This window comes from Pungitius pungitius, chromosome 18, assembly GCF_949316345.1.
Source record: "Pungitius pungitius chromosome 18, fPunPun2.1, whole genome shotgun sequence".
Classification (NCBI taxonomy): domain Eukaryota; kingdom Metazoa; phylum Chordata; class Actinopteri; order Perciformes; family Gasterosteidae; genus Pungitius; species Pungitius pungitius.
Window position 1 is genome coordinate 12,422,854 of NC_084917.1, and position 12,710 is coordinate 12,435,563.

General features: G+C 45.1%; 1 protein-coding gene across 1 annotated transcript; it reads left to right on the plus strand.

Annotated features, from left to right (window-relative positions):
• The first annotated feature begins 422 nt into the window (after window positions 1-422).
• LOC119226232 (serine/threonine-protein phosphatase 2A 55 kDa regulatory subunit B alpha isoform) lies at window positions 423-12,354 on the plus strand. Its single transcript, XM_037483914.2, has 10 exons — window positions 423-676; window positions 2,675-2,743; window positions 4,961-5,058; window positions 5,523-5,688; window positions 6,037-6,149; window positions 7,803-7,980; window positions 8,129-8,293; window positions 8,924-9,093; window positions 9,745-9,836; window positions 10,711-12,354. Exons 1-10 carry the CDS (start codon window positions 670-672, stop codon window positions 10,988-10,990), a joined length of 1,338 nt encoding a protein of 445 aa, XP_037339811.1. The 5' UTR covers window positions 423-669; the 3' UTR covers window positions 10,991-12,354.
• The last annotated feature ends 356 nt before the right edge of the window (window positions 12,355-12,710 follow it).

The window sequence follows — 12,710 nt, forward strand, 5'->3', positions numbered from 1 at the left end:
TTCTTCGCGGGACATATAATTATTTCCCTAAAGTTGTGGCTAAAGCAGCAGTATTAGGCTTCTGCTTTAGCAGGACAGTCTGATACTCTCTCCATCTCCTCTGCTTAAAGTGCTTCTTCATCAAAGTGCATGCGCGGGCCTGTGCATGTGCGTGCCTGCGCATCTGCCATTCTGTGTGCGCGGGCCCAATAAAATCCCTTCGGTTCGCGTGCGCAAAGAGAGGTGTGCGGAAGAAGTGACACGTGGGATGCGCCAAGAGAGAATGTATATGTATTAAATGTATATGTATTCATTTAAAGTGTGACCTATGTACGTACATTTACCAATTGAAAAAAAGTTAAATAAATATCTATTTTCAAAAAGCGCGTGAGAGAGAGAGAGAGAAGGAGAGAGAGAGAGAGAGAAGGAGGGAGGGAGAGAGGGAGAGCGAGAAGGAGGGAGGGAGAGAACGAGCTGGGGGGCGATAGTGTCTGTCTGACACACACAGTGAAACAGCGAGAGGAGCGGGAAAGACAACAGCGATAAAATACATCCTGACATTCAGGGTTTGCGGGGACGAAAGGCGGAGATTCAGCGGAAGGAAAAGTTCAGACTCCACTAATCAGTGCGTGGGAGTGGGAGCAGGATCGTGACTGACTGAGACAAGCCCCACTGTCTGTCTGTCTCGTCATGGCAGGTAATTTAATTGAACCACTACACGCATAAATACCGCGAAGAAGCCGTTGTTTATACCGCGCGATGCCGTCCCAAAGAGCTCCCTGCCCCGACGGCTGCAGGGTTTCACCCACCAGCCCAGCCCGGCGTCAGTTGAGCTAGCGGATGCTAGCTAACACGACTTAGCCGCTAGTGCTAATGTTAGCTCGCCAGGAAACTCGAGTGTCATCGCCCATCTATCTGGCCTGTGTTTGCCGGCTACAGCAAGCTAGCCAGATGCTGCTAGCTAACGATAGCTGTTTACCGTCACCGCCGGCCCGGGACCCGTCTCGCTAGCTGCCGCTGCAAACCCTTTTAACCAAACATTGCGAGCCGCTAAACCAACCCCTGATCGCTAACTTACTATCGCTAACTAACCGCAGCGGCAGCTTGTTAGAATTGTGCACGGGCTTTTACAAAATACTGCGTGGAAATCTGCTGTTGATGTTGAATTGACTAACTGGGCGGTTTTCGCTCCAGTGCACACCTTTCTCAGACATGCCATGACTGGATTGACAAGCCGGGCTAGCCAAGGTTAGCTCAAACTTTGACATTGGCCACATGCAGGCTACTACTCCAGGCCGCACACTGAGCGAGATGATTCATATTCTGGGCGATTTCTGACCATAGGGACTGAATAGACTAATTAGACATAACTAAGCATACGTGGTAGTGTTCTCCCCTCCTCAAATAAGATTCCGATAGTTGATAAATTCTTGTTTCTTAATGTGACGTAATTTAATTCATCGGCTGCTCCCTGTGCAGTGGATGTAGTTATTAGAAATCTACTGCAGATTGTTCGCCATTCATTCATTTGGCAAATAGATGCTCCCTCCTGACACATACATTGGGTCCATTTGGGCGTGGAAATGGCATTGTTCTTGGGGCTGAAGCACATCATCCGTTTAATGAAACTGAACGTCTGAGATGATTGGAGCATTAAAACACCTCTTGATGATCTGCATTTTGTCCTTCAAGGAAATTAAAGCAATCCTGTGACCGTATGTTTTGACCACCACCAATCCTGTCCTGTCTGTTTGCTCTAAATCATGATTCACATCTGTTGGACGGTGACTCATATATGTCCTTGGTTGTTCTGCAGAGCTGATCCACTACATGTTATCGACCAATCCGACCAGTTTACATTGTGTAATAACAAATGATCATCAATAAAAAATGCGGAATTTATGTAGCTAAGTTGTGTAATATGCTGTGTAGGGAGGAAAAACCTGTTGAGGTGAATGATGGAGGTCATCAAACAAGCAGCGTGTTTATTCTTATGGATGTATTTCTATTTAATGAGTCTGTAACAGTTTCTGTTTTAAGACTAAACACCTTTTTATTTCTATGATCGAAAGCGTCGTAAATGATTTGCCATCGACTTTTCTCACGAAGACACAAAACACCCGCGCAAGGACTCAAAGTAAAATTCTCAGGTTGTAGATGCATTCAATCTTAATAGATGTCAAAGATCTTCAACATCCAAGTGGCATGTTTCTTGGTATTATAAATGGTCTGTTTCCTCCTAAAGTGCCCATAGCATAGCTGACCCTGCAGGTGTCATGTGTGGAACACTTCAGGTATATCTTGTTTAGATTAAAATCATGATTTATTTAGTCATTTTTAGGCTAAACCTTGAGAAACTGTAAGACCGTGGCATATTTCGCAACTACATTTCTAACCCCAAATCCCACGCTGCCACTGTGCGGAAACAAAAATCTTATTATAGGTGTGCAAGTATCAACAAGGAAAAGTCCAAGCGCACTACGTGTATACTTTCTTAATTTATCACATTGTGTAGTTGGTTGAAATGCACTTATTGTAAGTCGCTTTGGATAAAAGCGTCAGCTAAATGCCATGTCATGAAGTTGTATACTGCTGAGGCACATGGTTCCCACAATGTCACAAAATCACACTGGACTGTATTTGAATTTGAAATGAACGATGTATTGTGTTGTAATGTATTGTTTGCTCTCTGCAGGATCTGGAGGTGACATGCAGTGGTGCTTCTCTCAGGTGAAAGGAGCTATCGATGATGACGTAGCAGAAGGTATGAGCTCTGTAAAGTATTTGTAAAGCACAGAAAGGCCGAGTGAGATACAGCAGCCCAATGTCTTCCACATGTTTACCATTCCAACTGGCTAATTGTAGCTCAATGTACCTGCGAGTCAACTGTGCACTCCCTGCGTGAGGACAGCAATGGCAACCCTTACTGGTTCGTCATGTTCAGTCATCAGGTAAACAACTAGGGAGACTGGGCCATTTCTAAAACCCTCCCCTATAACATACCTCTCTGCAGTGCCCCGCCTACGTTAAATCATTTTGCCAGTGTCACACAGCACGCCTTGTTTTTATTGCTGCTTCGTGTTAAGGTTAGTTTTGATGCAAATCAATCTCCTCTTCCTGCTTCACATTAACAAGTTTACCACCAGCAAGTCACTGGAAGGTACTTATCTCTGCAGGAAGTGCCTTCTTGTTTACCACTGACCGCTAAGTTTTTGTGTCTAAATACATCTGGAGTCAAACTGCAAACTATGGGCTATTTTAGTTTGTCAGAGTATACGTGAGCATTTCAGAAATGGATGGTGAAAGAAGGAGCAGCGCGAGTGAGCCGGGTAGATGCAGAGCGTCCGATGACAGGGGGCCACTCTGGCTTTGCCCACAGGATGGACTCTGATTTCAGTTGCTCGAGGTGCGGCGCAGGCTTCCAGACAAGAGGGAAATACTGCAGCGCAGCCCTCAGCAGGCCAGATGGCTGCCGATGGACAGATGTTCACAGATTCTGAGTAACATATCCATGGGTGGGTGGGCTTATCAGCAGTTAATGCTCCTACTGGACAGGATTTCTGAAGAGTTGACACTGCAGCAGCAATTGGCCGCTTCTCTCTTAATTCAAGGTGAACGGTAGCGTTATTATGAAACCCAATGCTTCCCTGTGTTTTACCTCCCATCTGTGCTTCCACATGTATGTGACTGGCCAGTGCGGCCAGTGTTGTCCTGATACTGCCAAATGGATATATTCTGATTCAAAGTGATACAAACACCACAACCAACTGCGTCCGACACTCCGTGCTATTGTTGGTCCTTCTGCGAAACCATGGCTGGTGGCTGCACCCCGAGAGATGCAAAATGTTGTCCTCATGGACCCCTTTGAGGGAAAATGTATGTAAGAATTTAGATTATATGCATTTATCACCTGTTAAATGTATCCAGCAACACAAATGACCAGGTAATTCAGTCAGTTATTTGATTGCGCCACAGTTGAGTGTAGTTTGTTGTAGCCAACATGCAAGTGTACAGTGAGTGACAACACGCTCAAGGCAGCAATGTTGTTCAGCAATCTGTCATGTTTCAACACTTTAACACATTCCAACAGCCCCAGAGAACTGTAGTCAACTATAGTTACGTTAGAAGGCGTGGAGTGAGATGTCCTTGTCCCAAACCTCCGCTCCGCAGGTCTCTGTCTGTCTTGGCACCAGGTGCAGAGCTCTGTTTTAACCTCGTAGAGGACGTTGGTGATGTTGTGCTCAAGAAGAACCATTTCATTACATGCAAGAATTCCAAGGTTATGTTGAAGATGATCGATTAACGAATGGAAAAGGAACGGAAGGCACTGAGCGGTATCGCTGGGAGTACTGTCATCATGGTACCTCATCCCTGGCCTACATTTCACGGGCACTGTTATGGATTCATGCAGTGGCCACTTACAATTCGGGACATCCTTTTTCCTGATAATATGTAATGTGCTTTGTATTTTGCTGTGAGTTTTGTTTCCTCTTTAAATTAATGCTAATAGTAATAAGTCAGTTGCAGAGCAGCTTTAAGTGTGTCCTCTCAAGTAGCAATGCCACCCGTTCAAATACTGTACATTACCCCCTGCTTTTGGCCTCGGGCTGCAACGCTCACAAAGGTCTCCTCCTGCAGAATCGTCCTTCTGCTCCAGCAGGTAACAAAGGGTTGAGTCAGTGTGTGTGTGTGTGTGTGTGAGTGAACGGGTCTCTGTGTATAACACAATGTACTACTGCTGGGGAGGAAACTAGGTTACTGATCATTTTCCGTCTGCTCTACATGTTCTGGCGTCTAGTACGCTCTGAATGTAGCACAGACAAACCCAGAGTTAGTTGGTATTAGCTGATTGGCTCCTCATTGTCTTGTCTTTCAACCCCGACCCCCCCCCCCCCCCCCCCCCCCCGCGCACCACCACCAATTTCTGAGGCACTGTTATATTGGCATGTATAAATGTTTGTGTTTTGTGTTTTTAATGCAGCGGACATCATATCCACAGTGGAGTTTAACCACACAGGGGAGCTGCTGGCGACGGGGGACAAGGGGGGGCGCGTCGTCATTTTCCAGCAGGAAATAGAGGTACAGCTGCAAGTTTGTCTTTTGCTTTATTCCCACACATTATTAGCTTTAGAAAACATCAGCGCTTGAAGTCAATGATTTGTGTAGAAACTATTCTGTAAGCCTAAGCCCACATGGGGACTTCATTCTGTGTTGAGGTAGACTTCACTCCTCTGTCTTCACACAGGAAGTAGTTGTTGTTTTCTATATTACTGTGACGAATGATAAATGCAGCTACATTTAGCTAGGGATATGATTCACGTCCAATAGTAGTGGCCTGTTCTCATTTATAAGGTGGTTCTATCGAAGAGGAGAGATGGATATTTGTGTGTTCGGTATGAGTCGAGGCTGTTGTGTCGACGGTACACAGATCTTTAATGAGTCTGTATGCCTGAACCCAAACGGTCATCATTGTGTTTCTCTTCCTTGTCTAACGTCTCCTCCTAGTATCTTTTTGTCTGATATTTGGCCCGTCTCTCTGGCAGAATAAGAATCAACCTCAGTTCCGGAGCGAATACAATGTTTACAGCACTTTCCAGAGCCATGAGCCAGAGTTTGACTACTTGAAGAGTTTGGAAATAGAAGAGAAGATCAACAAGATCCGTTGGCTTCCTCAAAAAAATGCTGCTCAGTTCCTGTTGTCAACTAACGGTACGTTGGAAGAAAGTGAGAAATGAGAAAACGTAATGAGTTTTCTGTTAGACTGCAGAATTCCCAGGAAGCTTCCTGTTAGTTTGAATATTGATGAGTGATGATTCAGTCCACCTCCTCAAACACAAATGTGAGCGAGAGCGCGTCTTATGGGCATATCAGATGTCTTTATCAAATACATCTACAGACCAGCTACTTGCTGACCTTAATTGTCACAGGAGATGGTCCCCTGAAGTCCGCAGACTAATAATAAGTTAGGACAAAAGTGTAAAACAAAAAACAAACGCTGCCTGGAAAAAAAAGATATTTGTCCTGGGTGTTATTGACAATTATTCTTGTCCTCGACAGATAAGACAATCAAGTTGTGGAAAATCAGCGAACGAGACAAGAGACCAGAGGGTTATAATCTCAAAGAGGAGGACGGACGCTACAAAGACCCCAACAACATCTCAGGACTGCGGGTCAGTCCCCAAATCAAGCGCACAGCCACACAGCTTTCATACTAAAACAGAGTGCCATCTGGACGAGTTCATTGGAGGCTCGGTGGCTCTGCCAAACGCAGAGTAACCACGGGGCAGGTGAGCCCAGCAAACGGGTTTTGCAGCTGGAGCTACTGATGGCGCCGGCTCTTTGTAGGCTGAACCTGGGTGAGACCGCTGGCAGTTTGCTGAGATCACCAAATTATGGATTAGAGAAGGATCCGTCCGTTTTCCTGCCTCAACAGGAACAGGCGTGACCAAACAAACCGGAGTCCTCTAACAGGACGAGCTCAGTGTTAGCCCAGCTTTGTCTTTGTGCCGACATTCTCTCCCACAGTTGGTCTGGGTCAACTAAAAGCTGTCTGAGACAATCTTAACAAAAACCGGAGCGGCACAGGGAGCGGAAGACCCAACCATGTCCCGTCAGAGATCAAACTTCTCACATGACCCTGCCAATGGCTTACAAACCAAAGGTTGAATCTTCTGTTCTGATGAAAACTGATAATAACTAAATGTTGGAAAGACCAAAGAGCTGGTCAATGATTTAAAAAGTAAGAAGGCGGAGGTCTGCCCAGTGACCATTAATGGTCAGCAGATAGATGTTGTCGAGTCAATAAATGTCTTGGTCTTCCTGGACAGGAAGCTAAACCCCGATGCTGTTATTAAAAAGCCTCAGTCCAGATTCTCCTTTTTGAGGAAACTAAGGTCCCTTAACATCAGCAGAAACCAGGGGATCTAATGTCCTCTTCCACGCCGTCCTCCATAACCACACATGTATACGTTCAATAAGATGCTAAGAAAAGCTGGCTGGCTCAGTGATTGGCTTTACCTCAGACCCACTCCATGTCCTTCTAGAAAAGAGGACCATGACCAAGTCATCTGTAGTGATGGGTATCGGTTTTTTTTTCCCCCAACAACGGTTCCTGAAAGAAGCACAGATGATGATTGATGTCATTAAAGAACTTTTTTTTTAAATTATTTATTGGAAAGACACATTTCTTTTTTTAAATTGAACATTATATAGTAGTACAACTGTATGAAGCCATGTATTTATAGTATACTTTAATCTACAGCTTTGAACTTTTTAAATTCTATAAACAATTTATTAACTGTTAGCAACAGTATATATAGTGTTTCCTCTCTGTAGGAGCTGGAAGGGTATTATTGCTATTAGCTCATTGGAATTTTCATGCTCATTGCGCATGTTGTTTGTCTCAGTGTATTGACGTCATGATCACACAGAACTGCATTATGCTTTTCTGCGGAATATAAAGACAAAACAAAAAGAATAAAACGATCTCTTGCGGCTTAATGAGGAACAACACTGAAGGTACACCGCTACGACCTCGCTTCACACCTTTGGGGTGGGGAACGTCCGATGGGAGTTTTGGTCCAGCAAGCACCGCTTTTTGATACCCAAACTTAGTCATCTGTTCATTAGACTAATGACTGTGTGTTGGTACTAGTTAGCCTTTTTTCATCTAGTTATTTAAGCCCGTAGGTCATTGCGTGTCGCACTAATGAAAGTCTACGGAGAGATTTGAACAGTAGCTTGTGCTACAAGCAGCCGGCGGAGCTTCACAATGTGTGCTTCTGACACCGCTTCCGCTCGTGTCCCGTTTGTTCTGGTGGCAGGTGCCGGTCTTGATACCCATGGACCTCATGGTGGAAGCCAGTCCACGGCGGGTGTTCGCCAACGCTCACACGTACCATATCAACTCGATCTCGGTCAACAGCGACGATGAGACCTACCTGTCTGCAGACGACCTGCGCATCAACCTGTGGCACCTCGAGATCACCGACCGCAGCTTCAGTATCCTTCAACACGTGGGCCTTCAGTCCAGGGAAGTCCTATCTGAAAATCAGATGTTTTGTTGCTGTTGTCCTGCACACATACCTGACCCGTGCGAGGCACCGGGCTAACCACGCTACAGCTCTGTTCCCTAACCCTCACCTTTAAGACATCGTTGACATTAAACCGGCCAACATGGAGGAGCTGACGGAGGTGATCACAGCGGCGGAGTTCCATCCCCTCCAGTGCAACACCTTTGTGTACAGCAGCAGCAAAGGAACCATCCGTCTGTGCGACATGAGGGCGTCGGCGCTGTGCGACAGGCACTCCAAGCGTGAGTGCCTTTCTTTGTGATCTCCGATCCTCGACGGGGGGGGGGGGGGGTGAGCACTGGATTCATGGAGCCAGACACATGACACAAGACCGGAAACTAACCAGCAGGATGTGCCCCTCATAATTCTCATCTTCAGGCCCACATGTATTGAGATATTGATCACAGAGCATCACAAACATTTGGACAATTGTTTAAACATTAATAACAGAAACCGAGTCTTGGGTTCAAGATTTTGAACATTTAGGTTGGAATTATGCAAATCTATTGGCATAAGAGGACTAACTTGATAATAAATTGTTATTTTGTGTCTAATGACTTGAAAGTAAGGGTTTTTTAAATGTTTAGAATGAGCCCCTTCATAAGGAGGTGTGTGTGTTTTTTTGTTTGCGGCCCTCTCACCCTGAACTCTGGTGTTTTGAGGTTGATGTCTTCAGAATTCATGCACTGCCTCTAGGACATTGACCCTTGTGTGATTCATCCTCCGGATCCAGCTTAGAGTTGTTTGTTTTTAGCCCTTCAAAAATCCCCAAATATCTTTTTGGAATAGCCATACGTGGGGAAACTGGTCTATGCTGCATTCGTACTGAATCACATCTCCATGTTCGTGTCCCGCTCATTCCCCTTTTCCAGTGTTCGAGGAGCCGGAAGATCCCAGCAATCGTTCCTTCTTCTCTGAGATCATATCCTCCATCTCGGATGTAAAGTTCAGCCACAACGGACGCTACATGATGACCAGAGACTACTTGTCTGTGAAGATTTGGGATCTGAACATGGAGAACAGGCCGGTGGAGACCTACCAGGTGAGACTGGCGAGCAGAAGCTCAGTAACTGGAGTGGGTGGCAGGTTTGTTAACACTGCTTTAGTCTTTAGTCGGTGATACTGAATAACGCCAGCATTACAAACTGGTTTTAGTGCTGCTCATTAAAAGTTGTCACTCCACTGGTTAGAGATGTGACTCCCACCACTTGAATTGAACCTGAACAATATGTCATTTAAAGGATTTCACTTAACCCATTGAATGGAATATTTCCAGGCTTTTAAGCTTAACATTTTGGCTTTTTCCCTGTGTTTGAATGAAGCTTACAATATTCAAAGTCAGATATTTAATGTTTTCTCAAAAGCTTTTACAGAAATTACACTACATAATGATTGAATAAAATCGGATTTCTTTCTTTTAAGAAAAAAAAATGTTTTATTTCTAATGTAATGTTGAATTTTTATAATGTGCTGTTTCTAAATTCAATATAAAAGCATTGAGAACCGCTTTTTCCCCCTGTAACTCCACATAGTGACCACTTGGTGCCACCATACATTCTTTGTATGAGCTGCTGTTTGTTCCACTGTAATAGAAACCTCATGCAATAAGCACGTGGACGTCTGATGCGCACGGTGTGCTGCTCTCAGTGATTCTCCTGGTTGAGCCCTTCACACGTGTCTCTGATCCTTCCAGGTCCATGAATATCTGAGGAGCAAGCTGTGCTCGCTGTACGAGAACGACTGCATCTTTGACAAATTTGAATGCTGCTGGAATGGCAATGACAGGTGAGGACATGCGTGGGGGGTAGATTCAGAAACGGGGAAAACAACTGTTGCACAATTATGCAGTAGAACTAGATGAACTGTGTTTAGTGTTTGTAGAATCTGAGGCCGTTACATTACATGTCATTTTAATGACGCTTTTATCCAAAGTAACTTTCAATAACTGCATTTCAACCGTAAGGATACAAACCCAGAAGAATAATGGATTTGATTTAACTTAACTGCTTATATTATGCACTTGTTTATCAAATCTCAGATGGGTGTCTAAAATGACATGTAAGTGCCATGGTTAACCTCTGTGACCTCATCCTTTATTTTTAGAATAAATCTGTCGTTTACGTATGAAGTGTTGAGTGGAAGGACTCTGATATAAAAAAGTAAAGCGTCAGTAACCTTCAGCGGCATTGCTAGATGTTTTGGCTGGATGTCGTGGGAGCAAGCGTTTATAGCTGCTATGAAAACAAACCTAACAATGTAAGCTAACTGTTGATTAGCATGATGCTACGCAGTTTGCCACAGAGACAGCGTGCAGCAGACTAACATTTCATCTGCAGGAGCCCACGTGACCGCCCACCCACCTGTTTCTGTAGTGTTTGTTTGTAGTGGAATCATTAATCCGGTTACATGAGAAGTGGACAATTGCAGACGTGAAATAAAAATTCCATACTTTCTTGGCAGGGCGCCCCCCCCCCCCCCCCCCCCCCCCTTGTTCAATGGTAGGGCAAACACTGGAGTGATAGCAGCTGTTGTCCAGCTCTCGGGGAAAGTTCTTGTTTTAATTGACAGGTTCACATGGTGTGTCATAGGCTGAAGTAGTCGGGTCGTATGTTCCCTTGTTCCTTACATGCCTTTCTCTCGCCCCCCCCTGCCCCATCAGCGTGGTGATGACCGGCTCGTACAATAACTTCTTCCGGATGTTCGACCGCGGCCAGCGGCGGGACATGACCTTAGAGGCTTCCAGAGAAAACAGCAAACCCATGCAGGTCCTAAAACCCCGCAAAGTGTGCGCCGGCGGCAAGCGCAAGAAGGATGAAATCAGCGTGGACAGTTTGGACTTCAATAAGAAGATCCTTCACACTGCCTGGCACCCCCAGGACAACATCATCGCCGTGGCCACGACCAACAACCTCTACATATTCCAGGATAAAGTGAACTAACCACGCGGTGAACTCAATGTCAGATCTGGCGCGGGTAACGTCATCTGTACCCCCACAACAATAGCCCCCTCCGCCCTGCAGCCTCATCCAGGGTGACCCGCGGTAACGCCAACAACCAGCCTCCCTGTCCGCCGCTACTGGGTGACCAGACTTTGCCACTTTGTTCTAGATGTGGACAGAGGAAGCCTCGCTTTTGCCCGTCATCTGCCTGTTCGTAGCAGAGTATCACCTGCCTTTTTGTTTAAGTGATGTTGTGCCAATTCCTCCCCTGTCCCCCTTTTTGGTAAGGCTTTTTTTTTTTTTTTTTTTTTTAGCCAGCCCACTTGCCCTTTTCTTCCTCTGGGGTAACATGGGTCAACAGGTTTGATTTCCTTAGAATTCTAAATACAGACACCTTTTATTTTTATAACTTTCCCCCCATGGCCCTGTGGTAGAAAATGAAAAACACTTAATTAGTAAGTTGCCGTATTGTCCTGTGCCATTGTAATGTTTATTTTTCTATGAAAAGAAAATGCCACTTTTTTTTGTATACACCTTTTTATTAATTAATCTCTGTTGTAACTGTCATAGTATTCTTTGGGTCTCTTCACACGTCTCCCCTCATTCATTAAACCATGCGTACCCAACAGTCACAGCAACCACTTGCTTGCCGTTTCCCTGACTCTCACAAACCTCAGCGGTTTGCCACCGGTGGTTGGAGATGTTCATGTCCTCACAGATCCGACGCCCGGCCCATAGAGCTGTTGTCCCGCCCACTGCTGCTGTGCCTCGGCCTCCGGGTTGGTCAAAAAGGTCCAGACTTCACAATAGATGGTTTCCTTTCTCCAATTGGCTGTGTCTTGGCATCTTTGCTCATCGGTTCCTTTTCCTCCTTTTAGCGTGCATTCGACAATAGTCCGGTATGAGAGATGGCCTATTTAAAGATAATTACTATGATTGTCATATTTATATTAAAGAAAAAAAGTTCAAATGCCACCAGATTTGTTGCGTCCCATTTTGTGAAATTAAACTGGACCTTTAACGTGTGTTGAGCGATCTTGAGTATTGTCTTCCCATGGTGCGCCACCGCTCCGAAGCAGTACTTTGCAACGGCGAAAACCTTTTTTGATTTGACACTGGACTCTTGCTGCACCAACTTAAGTATTTGGATTTGTTGTTTAAAAGAAAAACGTTTGAGGCACTAAAAGTGTTTGTTTAAACGACTGCAGACATTACTGTGTGTACTGCACGAGGATTTGCAGCAGTTGATGTCTCCACACAAATTTAAAAATGTGGACAGGTCAGACTATGTTGATGCCTCTGGTAATGTATAACTACAGTTTTAAACTATGACACTGAAGATAATAAAGGAACTACTTTTTGCACCCATGTGACTGGCTGATTGTTGACATGTACTGTGTGTCCTCTAGCTTCATGCGATGTGTTCTCCATACTACTAGTGATCTGTAATTATCGCTTTTAACATATCCTAAATCCATGTTAACATCATAATCGCAAGCGGGTGGCAGATTTCACAGATTAGTGATTTCATCTGAAGAACAGATGCGCCTTTTAGAGCTTGAGTGCAGTGATTCTGAATTGGTGTCCCTGCTGTTTTTCATTCACTAAGAATAGCGAGCAGCTGGATTAGTGTTGTCACAGCTCGGGATCTGATTCGTGGTACCAGAGCGAGGCGACCACGGAGGGATTACTCCAGTCAGCGGATGCGGTGTCACGTTGG

Excerpts from the sequence above, each read along its gene's own strand:
- LOC119226232 (XM_037483914.2), top strand. Across the intron at positions 7,981-8,128 it reads GATCACCGACCGCAGCTTCA|ACATCGTTGACATTAAACCG; the intron begins GTATCCTTCAAC and ends CTCACCTTTAAG. Across the intron at positions 9,094-9,744 it reads GGCCGGTGGAGACCTACCAG|GTCCATGAATATCTGAGGAG; the intron begins GTGAGACTGGCG and ends TGATCCTTCCAG.